Source organism: Lissotriton helveticus, chromosome 3_2 (assembly GCF_964261635.1).
Source record: "Lissotriton helveticus chromosome 3_2, aLisHel1.1, whole genome shotgun sequence".
NCBI classification, from domain to species: Eukaryota; Metazoa; Chordata; class Amphibia; order Caudata; family Salamandridae; genus Lissotriton; species Lissotriton helveticus.
In genome coordinates this window covers 355,805,260-355,831,469 of record NC_136062.1, presented here as the reverse complement: position 1 = coordinate 355,831,469, position 26,210 = coordinate 355,805,260, and the positions used below count along the sequence as shown (strand labels likewise).

The 26,210-nt window shown below is 45.5% G+C and overlaps 1 protein-coding gene across 2 annotated transcripts in view; it reads left to right on the top strand.

The window, feature by feature from the left end:
- Positions 1–378: 378 nt before the first annotated feature.
- Positions 379–26,210, top strand: part of HTATIP2 (HIV-1 Tat interactive protein 2) — a 181,597-nt gene continuing 155,765 nt past the window's right edge. The window contains exon 1 of one of the 2 annotated variants that reach the window (XM_078684225.1): positions 379–544. In XM_078684225.1, the coding sequence (XP_078540351.1) occupies positions 453–544 (92 nt within the window). In that variant the 5' untranslated portion in view covers positions 379–452. Of the gene's footprint in view, positions 661–26,210 lie in introns of both variants that reach the window. The other variant, XM_078684224.1, reaches the window with a different exon arrangement.

Here is a 26,210-nt window from a genome sequence, read left to right as displayed (position 1 = left end):
GTTTACACTGAGATTATGAAAATGTCACACATGGCAGTCTGAAACCTTGGCAGCTATGAGCAAGGTAATATTAGAGCTGTCCAATGTGTCTGTAAATGACTTTTAAAGCAAAGGCAGAAATTAAGTGTGAACATAGAATACAGATAATTTCACAACAACTGTAATTTTATTGTTCGTGCATGCAAACAGACTCGATTCAAGCGTGAGACTCCTGTTTGTTTGTTTTTTTAAACCAAACATGGCTTTATTTTAGCTGCCTCCTACCTAAAATTGCCTCTGCCTCAATAGAAGTAAATGGGGATTCGTTCTCCTGATTGTGTTTTCAAACCCTATCTAACCACTGCTCTGATACACCATTAACCCTCGCTGCACCAGAGCAGTAACGAATGTTGCCATGAGACGCATGCGACGCACGCGCAGGGATAGACCCGGAAGAGTACCAACCTCGCCCCATGCAAGCCTCCTGTCTCGTGCTGCGCGCCGCCGCCCGTACCCCTAGCGTCCTACGTGGGCTGTCCACCCGGAAGCTCCACCCCTCGCCTAGGTAATACTAATGGGCAGCGGGGCGCGCGTAGCGGGAGGCATAGTGTCGGTACTGGTGGTGACTGCAGCTGTCATCCTACATTATCTGGAGAACTCGGGCTCAGGAGGGCATCTAAGGTAGGCCATGGAAACCGTAAACGGACAAGGTCCAAAGTCCCACGAGGGCGGACATCTTCGATTAGTACTTGTTTACATCAGCTGGAACGGGCGCGCCGGGGCGAAATAACCGTTTTTTGTGCAGTTTTATATAGAGCGAAGCAGACATCAAGGTGTCACAGCGTTTCACCTGAGCACATTCTTTTTTGTAGGCACAGGGCGATTAAGTGATTTGCCCAGGGTCACAGGATGTTGAGCCTGACGCCGGGACTGGAACCTGTTTCTCCAGCTCCATAGTCGTTAGCGCTTGCCGTTTATTTTTCCCGTGCATGAAAATCAGTCTGGTTTTGAGATTTAACAAACAAAGTAGCCACTTATTTGATGAGTAAATATTTGAAATTATATTACTGTTTATATATTACTTTTCATTTGCAGTCGTAAGGCCAGATTTTATTCCTTGCTTATTTTGTTAATGTGGGCTCCTTGTTTGAGCGCTTGCATCAAAGCGTTGGGGATTTCACCATTTTAAGGTTGCTGTTGCCAAAGGCTACTTCCTATTGTGGTTCATTTCACACAGTCTGTAGTGCAACTGACCCCCAAGTCACCCCTGACACCTTTAGCCAGCCCTGGCTTTGGGTATTACAATATGAGGGTTGTAATTTTGCTTTGAAGAATCTAAGTAATGACTTAAAACCGCATGGTGAACAAACTTGGCTTAAATCCAAATATATCTGGAATCCAACATGACATTCTATTTGATGGCTATTGTAATGTGTTGCCGGATAACCTTCTTTGTCCGTATCTCCATAATTTATACCACAGCTTGTAAGATTTGCTGATTGCTCATGTTGTCAAGCACCCAAAGCGCCAGTCGTTTTGCTTTTCATGTATATAATCATAATGGATTCTGGGAGTTGCTGTCTTTATTCCCATTACAAAGAGTGTGTGGAAAAAAAGTTGGATAGTACATTTGTTTATGTAAGGAAAGCCCACGACTGGCGCAGTGTGTGTTTGGTGACATGGAGTTCTTATGGTACACTTATACATACTAACATATGAGAACGCCCAGTGTTTTCATCTGTCATTGTTGTAGTAAGATTTTTGGAAGGATGAAGGTAAGAATAAGATATAACACTGACGGGGCGTGATGAATAATTGGATGATTTTAAAAGGTGCTATAAAGTCACCAGCGCTGGCTGCTTCATTTCACTTTTCAGGTCGAGATTACCGACACTGAGGCTGGTGGGAAGCGTGAGAAGGATCAGGGATGGATGAGAAGAAACTGGGAGCTGTGGGCATAAGTTTAAAAAAGACTAAAAAATGTGGGACGGATTAAAGGTGGGGGAGATGAAACATAGTGCTAATATCAGCAACCCTCCCCAACAACTATGGTAAGGCAGTTAGTCACAATGCATTACAAAATACTAGGCCACACAGTTTGGTGGAAAAGCAGCTTGCTGCAGGTTTATTTTTATAAATGAAATATGCTGACATGGTGGATTAATTTACGGGCGATCCAAGGGCAGGCAGTAATGAGTAACCTAAGATGCCCACCTGCCTGATGAGCTAAACAGCACCGTATCTAATTCAATCAGTGCTACCATTTTATTTGGGGAGGTTCTCCCTTAAATACAGCGGACCTCCAGTCCATGATTTTACTTGTGCCTTTTTAAGGGCAAAGCGTTGCAAGGCAAGCCCTCGGCTGCTCAGGCAAACAACCTCCCTAAGGACTAGTGGGTTGCTGCCGTTTACGTCCAGGGTTCTGCCGTACAGACTCCTGGGGTTTGGTATACAGCACCCTTGCTGTGCTCCTTGAGATGGTACCCCTTATGTACCAATCAATCTCTGGATCGCCCTACAATTCTGCCAATGCCTTGGATGTGGCCACTGTCCCTTCCAGGACCCCCACTCCCCCATCCTCACCAAGGCTGGCTTGCTAATTACCTGCACCCACAGGTACCAGTGCCTCTTGTGGTACCAAGTGCATATTAACCTCTGACAGTTATACCCTTGCCCTTCTGCGGCACTGTACAATGGAGAAGTGTGGCTCAATGGTTAGAGCGGCAGACCCTGATGCAGAGGTCTAGCCCGGGACCAGGGTTCCATTCCCCGCCTCGGCGGGTCTTGGGCTTAAAAATTCCATGGACCTGATAATTCTCGCCTCGGTGCCTATTCCAATCATGGAGTCCCACTCTGCAACTCTGGGCAATAGCTTGCTTAATCTCCACAACGGCCCCCACAACGCTAAGGATGCCTAGCCTCCACCTTGAAGGTGCCCAGGAGTGGACACCTCACAGGGAAAGCCAGGATGGGTTCCACAGCGGTATTCGTACAAGCGCCTTGAGACCCTTGCGGGTGAGTAGTGCGCTATACAAGTATCAATTTACAATGGCATCCCCAGATCTGGCTCCATGCCATATCCTGTTCTGTGTTATCTCGGACAATCCTAACTCGCAGTGCTCCATGAATTTGCAGATTTCACCCAATGTAGACTTCATTGTCTTGATTAGCGCGCAGTGCCCTAGGGAGGTGCGGACCAGCCACTGGGGTGACTCGCTAAAATTAAAGCCCCCACCTAGTCTGCTGCAGCTTTGGACATAGGTATATTTGATAATGTTATTGCTTGAGGTCACCCAATTCAGTTATCTTTATCCTCTACCGCGTGACCCACATGGATGGCATCTATGTAGCTCATGTTTTACCATCTTGTTTACTGTGTATTGCCTCCATGTTACAGTTTCAGCTCTAGCGGCTATTGGAAAACCTTTTTTGCAGGCTGTCATGTATCTCTTTAATGGTCTATGTATGAATGTGTAAATATTGTATTGCTTGAGGTTGTGAGTGAGAGTATCTGTAGTGGATGACTGTGGGAGTATGTGGGACTTGAAGAAATGTACGTCACTCTAAAACTCTTATGGCACACTGCATATTAGATCCTAAATCAATTGGCGTTTTATATGTTTTTTCTAAGCACCTATGTGGAATCTTCTATATCTAGTCTAGCTTAATCAATGATAAATAAAATATATATTTTTTCAAAAAAAAGATGTATGGACCCTATGTGAATCAATGTCAGCTCTGATATGTAACCTCTTGTCACCCTTTGTTTGAGTGTGAGGATCCCCTAGTGGGACCTTGAAATTGACCCTGGCAGGGTTTCCTTCGTTTCTATTCAGCTGTTATTTTCCCCATTTCCTGCCAGTATCCTAAAGCCCTCCCGGGGAACCCCCTTCTATCTCATAACATATCCTCTACCGCATATGTCCGCTTCCTCTGCGGACCCCTAGTGACAGATTTAAAGCTACTGTTCTCTTCATTAACCACAGTTCTGTGCGATATACTCTACTGTGCCCTGTGTGCACATTTTTGCCCTTACATTTAGGGATTGGCTATGTTCGTGTTTACCTCCACACTTGACAAGGCCCAAAGTTCAGGGTTCAAACTGATAACCCTATGTAGCACCAGCAACTGAAATAGGGACCCACTGGAGAGGATCAGTGAGAGGGACAAAGTGGGGTCTTGTGCCTCACAGATGCGAGACACTTGCGGAGGACTTCTCAGACCAGCAATCTGGATCAGATTAATTCTGCATCAACGTACATTGCCATGCATGGCGTTATATCAAACGAGCAAATACATTTTTCATTGAAATGAAGGTTTTCTCGTCTTTTAAAGCACTTTGATCATAACTTTCTCCTGTATCCATTACGTACCTGAGAAATGAGTGTCATTTCTCTGAATAGGATCCTATGGGCACAACTTTTCCTGTACCCCCTAGTTTTACAGTGAGTGTATGGTTGCTTCTTTTTTCCTAATGAAGACCCCCTTTTTAAGAAATTATTGGTCCTTCCATCCTCATTGGGGTTGAAGCGTCGACTTCCTCTTACATTAACCTGTACTCAAGTGTCATCCACATGTAGAGAATGGGAATTTGTTTACTGTATCTCTTATTTGTGGATTACGCTAGCTCAGTAAAAAACAGATTGTTAGACATTTCCATTTATTGTAAATATTGTAATTTATTGCACCTTCACCCTCATCCCTGACCTTTCATGAGCACTTGCCTCTCTTCACTTGTCTTGGGGCAGTTTTCTCTAAGTATGATGTACAAATTGATTGTGGTACAACAAATAATATAAATTCTTGAAATTGATTTTCAAACTCTTTTCGAATGTGTACGTTTTGGGTGCTATAGGTTTTTCAAAGTATATATAAATTCTGTTTGGACCAATTCTCTTTTGTAGCTTCTAACAATTATCAGCATTATTGTTCTAAACCAGTGTTTCCCAAAACTTTTGGAACCACAACACAATTTTTAGATTGACAAACTTACGCAACCCACCTAGCTATAATGGCGATGGGGCGGGCAATTTTTAGCTTAATTGACTCTTGTTTACGGAGAGCACATTTTCTGTTGCAATGGGCACTACATTTTGCACAGACAGTTTATTGATAAAACTACAGCGAACAATTTAATCATGTGTCAAATCCGATTCCAGTGAATATTTGTCTTTTGTATATCACCAAGTAAAGTGCCTTGATTTGTTTTGGGGGTATTACAATTGTTGCTTCCATCACACTACAGAATTAAAAGAAATGTGCTGCATGTTTGCTTTCATGACTGCTGAGTGTGCCTGGTCCATTCAGAGCAATGTCTTTACATTATGTTTTCTTTCCCCGCCTACCAAATTGAATGGTGTTTGTAAGCCCTAATCCCAGTGTTAAAATAAATAAAATATAAGCAGATTCTGGTAGGGGACAGAGCGCATGCTCGACCTCTGTCTTAATGACTCAGCGAACGTGCCAAGTCAAATACAGAGTCTCAAGGCATATTAGTTTAACTTGGACTTTCACACCCCATACTTTAACTGATCCTGTTACCTGAAAGGGTGTGCTGCATCCACCGTCGGTAAACTTATAGGTCTGCAAGAACAAGCATCGTAACGTGTCAGGCATAGGCTGTTTTAGCCGTTCCCTCCCGCAAATTCACCCATCCAATTTATACCCTGGCAGTACTGTTTGTGTCCCGTGGAATTGGTTATTATGAATCGCCCTACCACTGCTTGATGATCGGGAGTCCTTTCTGATTCTATGACCCTAAACCACCCTAGTAAGCAAACTCAGGATTATGTGTTTAATGATCTTTTATTAACCTACCTATTGTAGCTTAATTATTATTATTTTACATCCATCCTAACTCATTACAAGGCAACCTGGCATTCAACCTGCCTTCAGCTAACCACCAGCAAGGTACTGTTCAGCTTGCTTCCACGTGGTCTTACCTTTGTGTGAAGTGCACCTAATTCTAGATCACAGGCCTCAGACGGCTAATGCTTGAGCTACTGGTAGCATGCGAACGCCCTTGAAATGGCTCTCCAAATTGAATCTCAAACTTGTTTATCCTCTAGAGGGTTTATGCACATTAAAGGAGACAGCACTGTTCACATCAGGACCCTTAAAGTACAACCCAGCCGACCAATAGCAGGACCTCATGCTAAAACAGAAACTCTACATGGCCAGTAAAGTGACCATATGTATCCACAATGAGATTAAACATGTTTAAGGCTCTACTCTATCAGTAAGAACGAGTTGAAGTCAGAGCAGAGTCAACATAGTGTAGGCCAGAAATGAACAGGTATTTGAATGCCTAATAATGCAGGCCCATAGTTCCGGAACGTTGCAGCTGCATCACATAATACCAGTGGCTCTCGGTATAAGAGCAGATTGTGATGTTGTGATCCAACTTATGTAAATGTGGGCAGTGTTGACGTCCATCAGTGAATATTCCAGCACATGTGTAATTTGACTACTGGTCAGTGTGGATAAGTAACCAATATGGCACAGTGAAAATTGTATGGGTTTCCATGCATGATCTCATCGTTTTCAATGGCTGCCACTGTATATGACATTTGACAATCTTAACTAGATGTTTCTACTCCTTTGTGTGGTTTGCTGGTCTATATTAAGCTGCTTATAGGTCCAAATAAACTTTGGTCTGTCTAACCACCGGTTGGACCTCACAGTGCCCACTGTTTCGCTTCCTAAAGCAGGGGTAGCAGCCTGTGAGTTGAATGACTGCTAAGCACTACAGGATGTGCTTAATTTGTTTAATTGAGGATGTATCCCTCCCCTTCTCCCCAAGATTTGTTATTTCCAATAAATAACAATGGATGCTTGTTGTTACCAAAAGCAGTTGGCAATTATGCCTAGGCCTGTAGCCTATGACAAGTAGACTAAAAAAAATAAATGTCCGGATTTTTCATGCTAAACCCTTGAAATTGTGTTTTCTGTGGTGGTTTACAAATGCAGGAGGGTCTCTAGTTTTGCCTATACCGTAAGGGGTGGAGCATGGTATACCTACCTCAAAAGTAAGCTGATAGGAATGCGCTTATTCACTTTCATAGACTATCCTTCAAAAGCGAAAACAAGGGGTGCCTACTAAATTAATTTAACAGCAAGAAACTGTAACAAGGGTGCCATCTAGCATGAAAATGTACGTCGTGAGGGTGCTTGTTCCTAAGCCTCTTTAAAGAAGTGACAGTATCCCGAGCGTCTGCAAGCCAGGTGTGAATATTGTTGGCCTGAATATGGACAGACAAAGGGGAGCCTGCCTCATCCAACAGGGAGGGAATTGTAGTGGCCAATGAAAGACAGAGCGAGGGGACGTCTACCTTGCCCCAGTTCCGAATGAGTGGATGAATAGGGGGACACATTTGGTAGCTGGGGTTCTAGATAAAGTAAAAGAAATAAAAAAGTGATCAGACCATGCACATGGTGAGATCTGTAAGTTTAAAACATCCTGGTTTAAAGACCACAACTGGTCCAAAATATGGCCCTTGACATGGGTAGCAGCATGTACGTGTTGAAGAAAATTCAGACCAGTTAACAGGTCCGTGAACTCCCGTGAGCAATATGTTGGTATGCATATGAACTTTTTTGCATATTTGGCTACAAAATGTCGACATCAATATTTGTACTATGTATACTTTGCTGCTATGGTATAAGACCTTTACAGACGTATTTTGGCTGTTGACAATAACATTTTGTAGTATTGAACAAAAAAATTGCTGTTGCAGTGGGATTGTACTAGTGTTTTCAAGATGTGAGGCTTTCGCCGAGTGTCTGTGGTGCGCACCGGTCTGAGCGCAATAAGTTGCCATCACTTTGTGATGGGGAGCATGCCTCCCACCAGTATCAACTTGAGAGAAGGACTCACTGGAGAAGGCAAAAGGGGCTAGTGTTGTACTGGTCACGGTGTTCGATTTAACCCTTAATCTAAGTCTAAATTCTTAGGCGCAACAGCACTGTACCAACCGTTATTACTCTGCCCAGCTCTGTGCTGTTCCCCCTGGGGTAAGTAAAGGTGCTTGCCTGCTCTGCCTGGAATCCACTTTCAGAGGCCTGTTGCAGGCACGCCAACCCCAGCAGTGTGGCTCAGACAGCCATTTGGATCTATACACCATGGAGGCCCCCTTTGTTAACTGCATAAAATGCAACCCTGCAGATACTCTGCCCAAGGGAAGTGGAGCGGCCACACCATGTGCCACTCTACGTCTGAAGGACGGAGGTAAGCCCAAGCCCCTCCGGACGCTAAAGGTTCTGCAACACAGGCGGTTCTCCACAGCTTTCAAAGCCTGCCCAGCCCCCTTACCAGGTTCCAGTATCCCTTGTGGGGGCTTTAATAACCGGACCCCTGTGCATCGCGTCAACTTACAGTTGCAAAGGCTTGTTGGCTTCCTTCCAAGAAGATTTTCGGGCTCAAGTAGCCCAAACCTTGAGCATCTCCAGTGACCACAATCTTCGGCCACACTGCATCGTTTTGCATTGTGGCCTGCATCTTTTGGTGAGCTGCTTGAAGTCCTCTCGCGACTCCAGTGCCTTCGGCCTGTGGGTCCATTTGAGGTTCACCTTTGTTTCTTTTGGGCTCCCCTGATAGCTCCTGGCCTGCCCCGACTCCCCTGCTTGTGGAGAGTCCCCTGAACCTTGCTGGTCCCGACATTGCACCTTCTACGACTTCTGGAGATTTCTCTTGTGTCTAGTATGTACTAGGAAGGAATTCCTATGGTAGTCAGGTGGGGCTAGAAAAACAGGTGGCAGTAGGAAGGCAATGTAACAGGTTCCCTCCCAATCGAGGGGCAGACGAACATATGCAGCTGCCGGGCCATGCTAGTCCTTGCCATTCTGTTCCTATGCAGGTTATCCTGTCCCTGTCCTTTATGCTGTAATAAACCTGCAAAACTCCCACTACCTCGAATCTTGACTCTTATTTTATTGAGCTATCTGTTATTCATTCATTCATTAAAAAATAGATCCGGTATTATTTATTTATATACCACATAATGGCGCCCGAATAGGGACTTGCCCTTTCCCCACGCGTCGGTGAAGCCACGCCGACCCCCTGACCCTCTGCAGTCGTGACGGAACTCTTCTGCGCAGTGGCAGATATTTCTGCTCAAGTATCCCTCAGGCCCACGGAGGAGACGGAGGAGGCGGTCCAGCATCCAGACGAGACGGTGGAGGAACGCGGCGAGTCCCGACCAGAGCCCAAGCCAAGAGTCCAAGGTCCGAGGTATCCGGAGGTCCACCCGTAACTGAAGTCCGAAGTCCGAAGTTCGTCGTCCGTCGTCATAGCAGTCCAGTCCAGTCCGAGGCTTTCCGTTCTTGCTGCCCGGTGAGTACCGTTACTGGGGTGGTATCTAGACAGGGTCAATTTAATTGACTCTGGTCTGTGGGTTGGTGGTACACAGTCCCACAAACGAAGTGTCCACTTCGGTGGATGCGGGTCCTGACGTGTCTCTTTATGAGACCGGTAAGTTTCGTACTGTTTCAGCAGTGCATCTAGTTTCTGTTCTAGTCAGTTTCTGTTCTCGAGAAAATTTATGTGTTCTGTTCTCAGTATTTCCAGGTAGTATTCTGTTCGAACTGTTATTTTAAATGTTTTTCATGTATTTCAATGTCGTGGTATGAATGGAGAATAAGTATCGTGTTCATTGTGTATTGTATTGTGTCTAGATTACAGTTCAGTCATGCCCATATTTTCCAAGTTACGTCAGTTAAAAACTAGAAAGGGTCTGCTGGAAGCAGCAGTTCCCGTCCCGCCTAGGGACAGTCCAGGTCACTTTATGTATCAGAAACATGGCATAAGCGCCATATTGTATCTAGATTTATGGGTAGAATATACCAAACAGTTAGAAGAAAAGTATAGATGGCCCGTATCGGGTACATGGGATGCCGAATGCATCATGCGAGTAGAAGAGGCATTATGGAAAAAGAAAGCCAGACAATCACAGAAGGATGCCATCGAGCTATGGCGCAAAGAAGCTCATAAAAGAACCGAAAAAGAAATCAGAAAGTCAGAACTAAGTAGAGAATCCCAAGAACGAGCCCAAGAAAAAGAATTAATCGAGATAGGTGAACGAGTTAGAACTGAGCAATCAGACAGACAGAGGAATGCCCTCATTAAGGGTATGTATCCTCTTCTTGCCGAGGGCTTGCCAAAAGCGACCCCGGAGGCATCCAGTAATTTCCCGCCACCGTTAGTTCCGACCAAGCTACGTCACAAACCGACCGCAGCTGATATTTTCATCTCGTCCTATCTGGACGACACAGTCCCCGAATATGCAAATCCTGTTCGCGCTCCGCCAGTCCCTGTAAATCAGGTAATTCCTACTCCCCCAGACACCGGGGTGCCCTTAACAGCCCCCCCGGGTCAGTCCGCCATACAAGTCCAGCCCACGTTACAATTACCCACCCTGCCAGGACGAAAAGCATCAGTTGATGATTCTAGTTTAGGGGCCGCAGGAGGAGGTCTTCCTCAAACCCCGCCGCCATACAAGCGTTTATCAGCACTCGAATTACATGCTCAAGCATCACAGCGTACTCCTAAGAGTAATAAGTCTGTTGCAGAGATCAGGCAAACCCTTGGCGAATGTGTCTATGACCCAGTTCCAGGCGAGTTTAATATGGTTTTATATTCCGTACGCGTAAGGAGAGTGACCGAGTATCTAGTCACCCTGCCGAATATGAAAGAAGATCTAGACCGGATATATCGTTTCATCCGTACAGGGGATGACCCACAAAGTATTAGTGATGCCATGTCTCAAATGAAAGCCGAGATTCAGCGCATGATATTAAAGTTCTTAATTAACTGTTTAATAAGAGAACAGGATTACCCGTCTAAAGACCCGGAAGAAATGAAAACTCTAACAAAGTGGAGTGATAATATAGCCGAAGGAAAGCACAATACCATTGGTGCCATGGAAAGTATGTACAAGAAAATCCGTAGAGAAATAATAAAGATACACGAACAACGTAAAGCAGCACAAGTAAGCGAGAAAGAAAGTATCTCTGATCCTGAAGAGGAAGACGATGAGAATACTGCCAGAATAGCGTATGTAGGAAAACCCAGATTTCCAGATCGCCATTTACGTCTAGAACACAAGTCTATTTTCCATCATTCAGCACCAGAACAAGGTTCCCTAGAACAAGTATTCCAAGCTACCGATCACATTCTGAAATCACGAATCGGTTACAGTGAGTTAAGTACCATGCATGAACAGGAACTAGTCCGATCAGCAGTCAGATGGATTACTGATTCTACCACTTTTCCAGACGGAATAGTGGCACAAATGTTTCTGAAAATGCCCCCAGCCGAGCAGCGACTGGTGGGTATGTATATGATTCAGCACCTCATTACTCTGTATGAGGGTCAACATTCTGATCCAGGCCCGTTACATGATATCTTGAACGAGTTACTCCAGTATAGATGGAGAGGTCTAGGTACCGATTTAATTAGTGTCATTCTAGAACAACGCCACAAATATAGAACATTTTTGAACCCGCATTTTGTTCATGTCTCACCCCCAGAAAGTAAACCCTTTTACATAGAAAGACAGAACCCGTTACGAGAAGTGCATCCAGTTAAGACAGAGGATGGTGAAATGCAACGAGTGTTTGTATACACTCCGATCACAAAGATGGAACTTCTCGAAATGAAGAAATTAATTCCCTGTCATGACAAAGATCCAGCAGGGTTCCATAGAGAATTAAAAGACATGCTCCGTATGGGAGAATACACTTACCCAGATATCATTAAAATGTTAAAGGTCCTGTTGCCCGCAGGGGTGTATGAAAAGCTAAAGGAAAAAGAATGGGAGGTGGGAGAGAAAAAGATCGATTGGGCAGTTCTAGAAGCTGAAGACAAGTCACGTGTACCAGGTACTGGTCTTGGAGATAAATGTAAAGAATTACCAGAATTATTGATTCAAGTTTTACCCAGATTATTGACAACTAGAAAAGAAGACTGGGATGCAATCTCAGCCTGTAAACAGAAGCAAGATGAGGATATTAGTGATTTTTATTCTAGGTTTGAAAAATGTTTCAGTATCAACAGTGGTCTCAAGACAAGTAGTGAGTCATACCCTCACCTTTTCGTTACTAAATTAGTCGAGAATTCAAGTCCATCAATTAAAAACCGAGTTCTGAAAGTCGAAAGTACCTGGCAAGCAAATACTCCGTCCCAGATGCTCCAGATGCTCCAGTACCACCAGAATAGAATCAGGGAAGAGCAAGAACACGAGAGAAAACGTATGAAAGACACGAAAATGAAAGTACTAGTTGCACAATCTGTTCCTCAAGACAGTCAGAAGAGGGGTCCGAATCAAGTCAGTCATCCTGCAGCTCCCGTTAAAGGGAATTGCAATTATTGTAAACAGCCAGGTCATTTTATAAATGAGTGTGCAGTTCTGAAACATAACATAGCTACTGGTAAGACTAAAGAAAGACCACGTCCGCCTAGACAAGAGCAAGTTTCACAGACTCCTCAGTCACAGAATGCACAACAGACAGTTACAGTACCGCAGCCTATTGCTGCAACACAGCATGTTACATCGCAGATGTACCAGTATGCACAGTCTGAGTATCCAGAGTACCAGCCATATTCATGAAACAGCCTAGAGAGGGAGGTAGGCTTGCCTCTCATCGAGATACCTGTAGATCAAGAGGGTCCCTATGTTCACAGTCAAGTATTAGGGAAAGACAGAAAGTTTTTGATTGATACAGGGGCAAGTAGGACCACAATTAGTCATGCCGAAGTTCCAGGGGCTCCGCTCTCAGGCTCAAGAAATGTTTCCCTTGGATTTTCAGGAAAGCCTATCGTTAATGAGATTTCAAAGCCAGTCACTCTAGAAGTAGGTCCATTGTCCCGCACTACTGATCTGTTACTTACTAAGTCATGTCCAGAAAATCTATTAGGCATTAAAACACTGAAAGAGTTAGGTGCAGTTATATGTTGTTCCCCGGAGGGAATACGTCTGTTCCTACGTGACTTTAAGGGTCACTATGTATTACGAGATTTTGATCCCAGACTGTCTAAAGTTCCGCAGCATTTATGGGCGCAAGGTCCAACTGATGTAGGTTATATGCAAATCACACCCCATCGTGTGACCCTGAAACCAGGTGTAGTGTTACCACGAATCAGACAGTACAGATTGCCACCTGAGGCTGTAGCAGCCTTATCCAAAATTATTGACGAGCTCATGGCTCAAGGAGTAGTTGTAGAAACTGACTCCAACGTATGCAATTCTCCGATCATTCCAGTCATGAAACGTACTGATCCAAATGCACCCCCAGTATATCGATTAGTGATTGATTTACGAGAACTTAACAAATGTATTATTCCTCAGTACCCAGTTGTCCCAGATATCTCTTCCCTATTGACAGCCATTGATTCCGAAGCCACGTTCTTCACTGTCATAGACCTCAAGAACGCATTTTTTAGTGTTCCTATTCATCCAGACAGCCAGTTTCTTTTCGGATTCTGTTTAAATGGAAGGAGCTATATGTTCACACGCGCTCCTCAAGGTTTCACAGAAAGTCCTAGTATTTACAGTCAAGCACTTAAGAGACAACTAGACAATATTCACATGCCAACTGACACTGCCCTGCTCCAGTATGTCGATGATCTACTGATCACAGCCCGTTCTGAACGTGACTGCGAGCGAGCGTCACTGACGGTTCTGTATTTCCTAGCCGAGATGGGGCACAAGGTATCCCCTTCGAAGCTTCAATTCTGTGTCCAGCAAGTGGTCTACTTGGGACACTTACTGTCCAAGAGGGGTAGGCAGTTGACACCAGACCGTATCCAGTTGATAGCGAGTCTTCCTCAGCCCAGAACCCAGAAGGAGGTACGTGCCTTTATTGGCCTTACTTCTTATTGCAGACAATGGATTCCTCAGTATGCATTTCTAGCCAAGCCACTGATACAGTTAACGACACAGGAGGCAGCCGTATCGACTGTTCTCCCTTGGACATCTGAACATACACTTAGTTTCAACGAGTTAAAGAAAGCTTTATGCCAAGCACCTGTTCTAGCGACACCGAACTACAGTAAGCCTTTTACACTTTTCGTTACTGAATGTGAAGGTACAGCATTATCTGTTCTCACACAAGATCAAGCAGGACAGTACAAGCCGTGTGCTTATTTTTCGAGCACACTAGATCCTGTAGCCCAGGCTTTGCCTGCGTGCCTCAAGTCAGTTGCAGCCACAGCACTAGCTATCAGACAAAGTGATTCCATAGTTTTAGGACATACCTTGACAGTACAAGTCCCACACTCCGTGGAAGTTCTTTTAAACCGAACACAAACACAGCACTTGACAATTGCACGTTTAACAGGTTATGAATTGACACTGTTTCAGCCACACATAGAAATTAGACGCTGCAACATCCTGAATCCTGCTACACTGTTACCATCAGTTAGTTCAAATCCAGCCACACATGATTGCGTGGAAGTAGTTAACATTACGACAAAGCCAAGACAAGATCTGACAGATATTCCGTTACCAGATCCCGACCTGACACTTTATGTGGATGGTTCATGTATGAGAACTAGTACAGGAGAACTAGTAGCCGCGTATGCAGTGACTACTGATACTGAGGTTATTGAGACACACCGCATTGACACTCTGTCCGCTCAAGCAGCAGAGCTAGTTGCTCTGACACAAGCCTGCATACATGCCAAGAACCTGAAAGTTAATATTTACACGGATTCACGCTACGCATTTGGAGTCGTTCACGACTTTGGAGTGCTCTGGCAAGAGAGAGGTTTCATGACTTCTCATGGAACCAAGATTCAGCATGGTTTCCTTATTCAAGCTCTGTTAGATGCCATACATTTACCGACCTCCATTGCTATTATGAAATGCAAAGCACATACGAAAGTTACTGACATTATTTCCCAGGGTAATGATCTAGCAGATCGCACAGCCAAGCTTACAGCACAGACTCTAGACATTCAAGTTAATCCGACACAGACACAAACCCTAGATCCGACTACATGTATGACAGTTAAGGACCCTACTCAGGATGTCATAGATATCCAGTTACATGCTACTCCCGATGAAATCAAGAAATGGTCTGAACAAGGAGGGGTCCAGACAGATCAAGGATGGGTGACGAAGGGAAGAACCGCATGGTTTCTCCCCGACTCTATGGTTCAAGTCATTATTAATACCGCACATAGTCCAGCACACTTAGGAGAAAAAGCAATGTTAGACAGTATCCAGAACATTTGGTTCAACAAGCATTTACGAGCTGCAGCCAAGCAGAAAGTCCGTACCTGTATGATATGTTGTCAGTTTAATCCAGGTAAAAGTGTCCCGGTGGAACAAGGGGGATTCCAGCCTCCTGACCACCCTTTTGAGGTCCTCCAGATGGATTATATTCAGATGGAGCGATGTCGAGGTTTCAAGTATGTCCTTGTAGTTGTATGCGCTTTGTCCAGATGGACAGAAGCATATCCAGTCCCAGATTACACAGCCGCGACCACTGCCAAGCAGTTGGTTCGTGAGTTTTTCCCTCGATATGGACTCCCTAGAGTCGTATATTCTGATAACGGTCAGCCATTCTCATCTGAACTCATGAAGCACGTTTCCCTGTTGTTGGGGTACCAGTGGAAGTTTCATTGTGTACGCCATCCTGAAGCAGCTGGTCTTGTCGAGAGACATAATCAGACTCTGAAAATCCGCATCGCCAAAGTCTGTCAAGAAAAAGGTGTGGACTGGCTAGTAGCTCTGCCAGTCGCTTTGTTTTATATGCGCATGGTCGCACATTCCAGATCAGGTCTGTCCCCGTATGAGGTCGTCTTCGGCCGCCCCCCTAACATGTGGGGTACTCCTAGACCCCGAAGTATTACTGATGTTTCATGTAATATGCTGACAGATTACCTAGCTTCCTTGATGTCTGCCCTCAACTCATGTCGTTCACAGGTTGCCGCCGCATTTCCAGACAATACCGAGGTGGCACCGCATGAGATCGTTCCAGGTTCGATGGTGCTCGTCCGGAACTTTGACAGATCAAGTCCGCTGGAGCCACGTTGGAAGGAGCCCCGTCAGGTCCTCCTCACCACCCGTACAGCTGTAAAATTGGAAGGACGCCGCGGCTGGGTGCATCTTTCGCACGTCAAGAAATTCTACGGATTAAAACCGGTCTCTAAGAACATTTCCCAGGATATCAAGACTTGTCAAAACATTGTTCCTAAGGACTGTCCCGCAAATGACATTGATTCAAAACCCCCCCTGTTAGAGAAAACTCCGCAGCAGGAGTATAAGCAAAAGCTAAGGTCTAGTAAAATAAGTCAGTCAGTTTGATTGTCTAAGTCCTCCCCTAGGTGAAACGGTTAGACTGTTTCTGACATGTATAAAATAGACCCCCATAGTGAGAGAGTTAGTCAAAACTCAATCCGATGTATCGTTTTTCTATGTTTCATATTGTTTTCCAGCCTTATGATTTCCTGCACCAGTTATGCATTTTACCTATGTTTCCCAGTTCTTCGTGTAAATAAGTCTGCTAATGCTACAGTAGAGCACACGTTTAGTGATCTGCCCCCTCATGAACTGTCCTACCGCCTCGCTATGCGTAACAATACATTTATCCGCATGTTGCATTATTCACACCAGACCAGCAATGCCACTAATTGTTGGGTGTGTGGTCGACTCCCCCCTTTCCAGACGTCAAAGGGAGTTCTGCCACTTTTTCCTTATCCTTTTTCCCATAATGGTTCGTGTGGAGCATGGTCCACGTTAACGTTATCCTCAACAGATATGTCTTTTCTTAACAGTACATGTTTCCCAGACAAGCAAGGTTTCCCCCACAGAACAGGTTTAGATCCAGAAAATGAAGTGTACAATTTAGGTAACTATTCGTCGAATTTCATGGTCCTGAATGTTCAGTCTGATACTACTCCAGACTCACCTGCTATTTCAGTATTACCAGTCAAAGGCGAATTATGTGTCCGTAATAATGGTTCTGTACACGTAGGACATAGTGATTGTATTACTATTATCAAGTATAGTGACAGTGGGAAATCTATTTTTAAAGCTTCACGTCATTCTTATTTTGTTTGTGGTCAAACTGCATATGTTCGTCTGCCCCTCGATTGGGAGGGAACCTGTTACATTGCCTTCCTACTGCCACCTGTTTTTCTAGCCCCACCTGACTACCATAGGAATTCCTTCCTAGTACATACTAGACACAAGAGAAATCTCCCGATTGTCGATTATACTGAAACTGCTGCAGAGCAATTCATTGATATCGATAAAGGTGTGTTCCCATATTTAGGTACAGTTGTAAATAGTAAGCTAATTCGTAGGTTAACAAGAACCCTTGAAGCTGTAGTAGATGAGACTGCCTCCGCTCTAGGTAACTTAACCGAAGAGCAATCCTTTATGAGAATTGTTGTGCTCCAGAATCGTCTCGTCCTTGACGTCATACTGGCCGATAGGGGCGGGGCCTGTAGAGTCCTCGGATCCAGTTGCTGCATTTTCATTCCAAATAACGCGCCGTCTGTTTATTCAGCTATAACCAGACTCCATAAAATTGCCCATCTGTTACACCAAGATCCAGGCACCTGGACATGGTCCGGTTGGTTCTGGAATATAATTTCCGCATGGGGATGGAAAGTCTTGTCCTTTCTAGGTATTGCAGTAGCGATCATATTCAGCTGCTGCCTCTGTATACAATGTGGCCCTGCGATTTGCGGCATTTGTGCTACCTCTTGTATTCCTAGTCCCAAGCCCCGTTCTAAATCCCGTTCCAGGATAATTCGAGACGAACAAATGATACTGTATGAAATGATAGATGGTATCATGAATATTAATGTTTCCTGATGGAAACGTAGTGACAAGGAGGGAATGTGGAAAAGTAAATTTTGTCATGTTCTGTGTCCCTACGTGTCATCCATCATATGTTGTGTGTGCATGATTAAATATGCATATGCATTCCCCATGTTCGATTAATGATGCAATTACAGTTGAGTCCTCCTCTAGTATGCCAGTTTCCAGTCCTCGTGAATACTACGAATATCAGGCCTATGTAAAGTTATGTTGCCACGTTTCTTAGTGTGCACGTTATTTCATTATAAAGTCCCCGTTTCCAGGCCTCAAAAGGGCCCGGACATCAGATTCAGCTCCTGTCTCCTGAAGCCTCGCTGAGGAGTGATCCAGCCCCCACCTGTATCCTCGACCTTTCACTTACTTCCTGCCTCGCAGTGCCCGGTGCAGCTTGGCTCTGCCTCTGAGTCTGCCAAGACTATGTTATGATTCCAGCTATCAGTTTAGTCCTCCTTCTCTGCATTCCTAAGCTACTGAACTGCATCAATAGTTTCCGTCATTGTCTAGCCTATTCGGCTCCATGTAAGAGAAATACTGGATTTAATGGTCATTTAATATTCTTCATCACGCACTACATGTAGAATAAATGCATGCTTCAGTCTTAGAGTCAGTTAGCTTTTCCCCTCATGACTTCTAGTTTGTATCAACATGTTCCCTAAACATCAGATACTAGATAGGGTTTAGGTACATGTCGCTCCGACCCTCCAGACTTTAGTCTCTGCTCCTAGCACAGAGTTCATAGCCCCCAGCTTCTCCTAGTAACACGTCATTGCCAGTTTGCGCGCACCATTAGGTTAGAGGTCCCGGCTCCTTAGGTAGCCCCCTCCATGGTTTCCGCCCCATTTATGACATATTCTATTACGTTTGCATCACATGTCTATGTATACGCCCTGTTACACCTCCTTTGTACCCTTATCTTTCGCGACTGCTACGCGTCACACCTACTGCTCCACCCACTGCTACGCCCATTGCAATGTAATGCTATGTGTTTGCGTTATGTATATATGCTCATGTAATGTTATTAAATGTTAGAGCTAGCCATTCCAGATCCTGTCCCCGGCAGCTGCCGGGCCATGCTAGTCCTTGCCATTCTGTTCCTATGCAGGTTATCCTGTCCCTGTCCTTTATGATGTAATAAACCTGCAAAACTCCCACTACCTCGAATCTTGACTCTTATTTTATTGAGCTATCTGTTATTCATTCATTCATTAAAAAATAGATCCGGTATTATTTATTTATATACCACAATGTATCCCTCCCCTTCTCCCCAAGATTTGTTATTTCCAATAAATAACAATGGATGCTTGTTGTTACCAAAAGCAGTTGGCAATTATGCCTAGGCCTGTAGCCTATGACAAGTAGACTAAAAAAAATAAATGTCCGGATTTTTCATGCTAAACCCTTGAAATTGTGTTTTCTGTGGTGGTTTACAAATGCAGGAGGGTCTCTAGTTTTGCCTATACCGTAAGGGGTGGAGCATGGTATACCTACCTCAAAAGTAAGCTGATAGGAATGCGCTTATTCACTTTCATAGACTATCCTTCAAAAGCGAAAACAAGGGGTGCCTACTAAATTAATTTAACAGCAAGAAACTGTAACAAGGGTGCCATCTAGCATGAAAATGTACGTCGTGAGGGTGCTTGTTCCTAAGCCTCTTTAAAGAAGTGACAGTATCCCGAGCGTCTGCAAGCCAGGTGTGAATATTGTTGGCCTGAATATGGACAGACAAAGGGGAGCCTGCCTCATCCAACAGGGAGGGAATTGTAGTGGCCAATGAAAGACAGAGCGAGGGGACGTCTACCTTGCCCCAGTTCCGAATGAGTGGATGAATAGGGGGACACGTTTTGGTAGCTGGGGTTCTAGATAAAGTAAAAGAAATAAAAAAGTGATCAGACCATGCACATGGTGAGATCTGTAAGTTTAAAACATCCTGGTTTAAAGACCACAACTGGTCCAAAATATGGCCCTTGACATGGGTAGCAGCATGTACGTGTTGAAGAAAATTCAGACCAGTTAACAGGTCCGTGAACTCCTGTGAGCAATATGTTGGTATGCATATGAACTTTTTTGCATATTTGGCTACAAAATGTCGACATCAATATTTGTACTATGTATACTTTGCTGCTATGGTATAAGACCTTTACAGACGTATTTTGGCTGTTGACAATAACATTTTGTAGTATTGAACAAAAAAATTGCTGTTGCAGTGGGATTGTACTAGTGTTTTCAAGATGTGAGGCTTTCGCCGAGTGTCTGTGGTGCGCACCGGTCTGAGCGCAATAAGTTGCCATCACTTTGTGATGGGGAGCATGCCTCCCACCAGTATCAACTTGAGAGAAGGACTCACTGGAGAAGGCAAAAGGGGCTAGTGTTGTACTGGTCACGGTGTTCGATTCAACCCTTAATCTAAGTCTAAATTCTTAGGCGCAACAGCACTGTACCAACCGTTATTACTCTGCCCAGCTCTGTGCTGTTCCCCCTGGGGTAAGTAAAGGTGCTTGCCTGCTCTGCCTGGAATCCACTTTCAGAGGCCTGTTGCAGGCACGCCAACCCCAGCAGTGTGGCTCAGACAGCCATTTGCCATGGAGGCCCCCTTTGTTAACTGCATAAAATGCAACCCTGCAGATACTCTGCCCAAGGGAAGTGGAGCGGCCACACCATGTGCCACTCTACGTCTGAAGGACGGAGGTAAGCCCAACTGCCGCTGGAGCAGGTTACCAAATTAGAATGAGGAAATACATAATTACCAAAACTGCCCTAAGGGATCGAGTCTATATGGCGACAAACTCAAGAGCAAGGGCAAAACCTACAGTTTGAAGTAGCAACTGTAATAATCACACTGAAGGTGATTTAGGGATATCATTGATCGACAGGGAGGTGAGTAACTGGCCCGAGTCCCCGCACCTACAAACTCCTCCCATGACACCATACACACCCAAATTTATTGATCTAGAAGGCCTGGGAACGTAAAATAGCACTGCCTGGTCATCAGGCCAATGGCCATCTCTGACCTAAACAAGGCAGACACAAAATAAACAAATCGGGAACTGCCATTCATGGTCAGCCCTGCGTTAATTAAAACAAACCGCTTTCACCTCACGCAACCAACGGAGGTGCCCCAAACAAGATAGGCAGAGTTAAGGTCCAAACCGAGGATCCCCTGTCCTCCAGACAGGCGTACCAACCAGACCATTGCACCACTTAGCTGAAAAGGCCCAATTTTGGATTCACCTTTTGTACGGCTTTAGACCTAGTCCTCTGACTGCAGCTGCTATTCCCTAGTTTCGTCACAAGTATGGATGAGAGTGAGAGACTGGCCTGGTATATGATGTCCATTAATGTAAGTGGGCACCCTGCACCAGTCCAGACAACCCATTATGGTGATTTAAGAGGTCTTAGACAACCTTAGAAAGCTCTCTAAGTCGTAGCTGTGGAGAGCATCCTTCAGCTTTAGCCCAGGAGTGTAAAGCAGCCTGCTTTACCAGAATGCAGTCTGATAGTATAGATTAAGTGAAAAAGAACCACACAAGGTATTTATAAAAATATGTGTTTATTATATAATACTCTCTAACTGGTTTAGCTATCTCATACCCAGAGATAAACACAATGCCCACAATACTTTGCAAAGAAATACATTGTGGGCCCCATGCGGGGACCAAACCATATACTAAAAGTGGTATAGGAACCCCGACTTTGGTCAAGACCAGGTCAAGATGGCGTAGAATTTCTGGGGACCCAAGGAACCACCCAAGGTGAGTAGATAGGGACCCCTCGGAGAGTGTGTGCAGTGTGCCGCGACCGCGTGCTCTGTACAACTCCACATGTAAGTCGTGGTTACATTTTTAAAGATTAAGGACCCTTCCCAGTGTACCCTGAAGAAACCCCGGGGAAGACAGAAGGTTAGAGAACCACCCCACCCGTGAATACCTTAGTACCTATGTTACCTCCACCAAGGAAGCAGGGTACATAGGTGTGAAGTGGTGTCGGAAACCGCAGTCGAACCCAATGGAGGACTTCAGGAAAGTGCCGTTGCTGAAGAAGGAGGAAGTGTCCAGTAGAATCCGAAGGTGGATACTAATTGCAGGTGCAAGCAGAGCGGACAGAGTCTATGTCACTTAGGAGATCTGGAAGACAAATACACATCAATGTCTGGAGTTGCAGGAGAGTTGACAAGGACCTTGACTCTCCAGCTGTGAGGACCTGGCGACGCTGAGGAAGACCAGGAGCCATGCAAGAGCTGTCCCACCTCGGATGTCGAGTGCTGAGGGGTCGTGTCTAGCAGGAGCACCAACAAGCCTTGGCAAATACAACTAACTCAGAAGTCGTAGAAGGTGCAATGTCGGGACCAGCAAGGTTCAGGGGACTCTCCACAAGCAGGGGAGTCGGGGCAGGCCAGGAGCTATCAGGGGAGCCCAAAAGAAACAAAGGTGAACCTCAAATGGACCCACAGGCCGAAGGCACTGGAGTCGCGAGAGGACTTCAAGCAGCTCACCAAAAGATGCAGGCCACAATGCAAAACGATGCAGTGTGGCCGAAGATTGTGGTCACTGGAGATGCTCAAGGTTTGGGCTACTTGAGCCCGAAAATCTTCTTGGAAGGAAGCCAACAAGCCTTTGCAACTGTAAGTTGACGCGATGCACAGGGGTCCGGTTATTAAAGCCCCCACAAGGGATACTGGAACCTGGTAAGGGGGCTGGGCAGGCTTTGAAAGCTGTGGAGAACCGCCTGTGTTGCAGAACCTTTAGCGTCCGGAGGGGCTCAGGATCAGATCGACTTAGTTGTGACTCCTTCACTTCAAGGTAGATTCCTTTGGCTGTCTTTGATGCCCAAAGCCCTTGGAAGGTTCCTGTATGGTGCACAGACGATGCACCAGACTGGAAGGGAGACTGTCTAGCCCAAACATAGTCCAGAGTGCCCAGACGGTAGAAGAAGTTGTGTCTGATCTGAATCTTATCCCACAATGGATCTAGGGACCCACCCACATGTAAGCCCCTAAGTACCCTAAAAAAGGGTTGGTACAATTCAGGGGACCCTCCCAGGGGAGGGTCTAGACAGGGGTGAGGTTACTCCCATGTCCTTTGTCCAGTTTCGAGTCCAGAGCGGGAGCCAACGGCTCCCAGAGCTAGTCTGAACTGGGCTATGCATGGGACACCAAATGTGCCCCTCATGCACACTGAGTGGCACTGGTAAGCGCACCCACACTCCCCCAATACACTAAATCCTGCCTGGGTAGTGGGCACACCTCCCTGTGATAGGTTGCCTATTGTTCTGCCTTCCCCTGCTTGAGCTTGGCTCAGCAGCAGGAGGGCAGAATCTTGTCTCTAGTCGGCAGCAACCATTTTGTGCTGTCCGGGTCTCGAAGGCTGGCACCGGGAACTTTGAGAGCCTAACTGAGGGCTCTTCCAGTGCTTGGAATCATACCTCCCACATAGTTTACGGTGTGGGGGTATAATTCCAACATGTTGATGCCAAACATGATAGGATTCGTTTTAGCCGATTTGGAGATGGTCATCACGTAATTATGCGGTACCCCTCTATATAGTATATGGATGCCTCACTTACAACCAGAGGGAATGGACTTCGTAGGCTGTATGGGTGTCCTGCTCCTGCAGGGGCACCCTCACATTTAGCACCAAGCACCCTGCCTTCAGGATTGCAAAGACCTACTATAGGGGTGACATACGTTTTAAGTGAAGTGACCTTAGATATAGGAAACCTATATCTTTAGAAAGTGGTGTTAAATCACCAGCTTACACAGGCTGCAATGGCAATCCTGTAGTTCCATTTTTAATTGTCTCCCATGGGGGGCATAATGCATGCTTCAGCCCGTGGGGGACCTCTGGGGTACCTATGCCCTGGATACCTTAGTACCATATACAAGGGACTGATAAAGAGTACCCGAGTATCTAATCTGGGATGTACCCAAGTACTGAACATCACAATTTAAGGGAGAACGCAGATAGCCTGGTGTCCTGATTAGCAGGATCCCAGTGAGACGAGTCAAAAACAGCTTAGCACCAGGCAAAAATTGGGGGTAACTTTGCAGAAGGATCCTACCTTCCTACAATGAGGAAACCAATGTAATACATGTGCAATAGTTAAATGAGCAGCATAGCCTAGGTAAAGGTAAAATTGACAACCACTTGTTCCGGATCCCCATGTATTATTTACCGGCATTCCTGTACGTCCAGATATACCCAAGATCCCAAACACACTTCCGTATGGCGGGACTTGCATGGTTCGCACTGAAATCTGTAACAGTAAGGTTGGACATCAACACTGTCAGCCCATTAGGTCACACTAGAGTCAAGCTAGGCACAGGGAGATTACTCAATTTGCCCAGGTGCACAGGATATTGGGTAGAAGCTGCGACCAGGACCCGGTTCTTCCATTCCCAAGTCGGCAACTCTCGCCGTAATACAACATCCTCTTCCCCACAACTAAAGATACTAACGTCTTTAAATTAGTTCCTAATTGTAAGCAAGCTCAAAAGTAAACATGCGAGCTTCCGTAGAAAAGATGGTGCCAACCGAAGTCTAACTCATTAAGTACCTATGGACCCACCCCATGCCGCTCAATTATTCCCCTTGGGCAGAAAACAGTAAAATGGCTGAGCATATGTGTAAAATGCTGAAATAACCAATCTGCTTCCCCCCCATGTCATTATTTAAGAAAGTGTGGGGGCGGGGGCAGCGTAGACCGCCTATATTCAACAGACTCACCCACCTCGCATCAGCCAAACTAATCACCCGTGCTGAAGCATCAGAAACCAGTGCGTGGCCAGCGGGGGAACAAAGAGCCTGGCTCCTGGGCAGGCCCAGTTCTAGCGGTTGGGCCGGGTGAGCCAGACCCACCCAAACATGAGCCTGGCCCACCCAAACAGGAGCCTTGGCCCTCGCAGTGAGGGTTTGAAGGCAGACGCGCAAAGGCATTGTGCTCAAAGGGTTGTCTGTGAGTGTGTGCGCCGGGCTGAGACAGCTTCTCGGGCGAATACACACACACACAGACCGTTTTAGATATTATCACAGCAGCACCGGAGTACTTCACAGGTCTTTAAAAGATCATTTGCTTTGTTTATTTTATCACCCCTTCATCTCCACTGGTGAAAGGCGACAACAGTCACCTTTGCCTCCTGTTCTGCTGTGTGGATATTTCTTTTTCAATGCAGTGCAGGAGAAAAAAAGTTTTTCTTCCTATTCACCTTTCCTGACCCCTGCAGCTGCTTATCACATCGGGCTGTGACAGAAAGTTTGACTAGTTGAGTAGTAGGTAAGAGGATGTTTTACTACTTGTTTTTCTTTTTTAAATCTGCACAGGCCCAGCAGGACACATACTCGTGTGCTTCATTTGGACAGTTTTTATCATTATCATGGCTGATGCAGGACAACAATAAGACCGTACAAAACGCCCAAATAAAGCTGGTGATTAATGATCCTGCTGGAGAGCAATCATTTGTCTGTTAGTAGTTTTTAAATGCAGATGAACTGTATTTTATGTGGAAGCTCAGTGGGTTACTGTCTTTGTCACAGAGATCCTTGTGTTACTTGCAGTTCAGAAGTTACAATCCTAACATAGGACAGTGACCAATGAATTGTCACCAAAGAGCTGCATACAAACATGAATGGTATAGTTAGAACTTCGCTTTTTTTGTTTTGCGATATAGTCAGAACTTCCTTTGTCTTTCATTATTCTAATGAGTATTTTTGGGCAGATATACACTTTTATCAGTAAAGCTGACCCCAATGGAATACTCTTTAAATCCTAAGGTTGTGTTTACACAGACCAAACCCTCTTAAAATATACTGCTCACCAGTATGGATGACATGTGATTCATACACCTTGTAATCCTCATTGGCTTATGTGGCATTCCCTGTAGACTGCTTTACATACTTGTATGATTCATTGTCTCTGTATAATGTGTGCGTGGTGTAAAGTACTGACACACACTACACTGATATGAGTAGTGCTATACAACAAATGAAATGCATATGGGAGAGGGGCTACCTAAATATGAGGGGCATTTGTGGAGGGTGGCAGTGAGGGAATCCGAGGAGGAGGTATTGGGCTATGGAGTAATGAGGGGCACTGTTGGAGGGTGGCAGTGAGGGAATCCGAGGAAGAGGTCATGGTGTAGAGGGGTGGAGGGGGTGCTAGGGAGACATTAGGGGCACTGGTAGAGGTGGTAGTGAGGGAGTCTGAGGAGGAGGTCATGGTGGGAGGGGCTACAGAGAGATGAGAGGCACTGGTGGAGGGTGGTAGTGAGGGAGTCCGAGGAGGAGGTCAGTAGGTGGAGGGGCTATGGAGCGATGAGGGGCACTGTTGGAAGGTGGTAGTGAGGGAATTCAATGAGGAATCCAGGGGGGCCATGGAGGGATGAGGGGCACTTGTGGAGGGCGGCAGTGA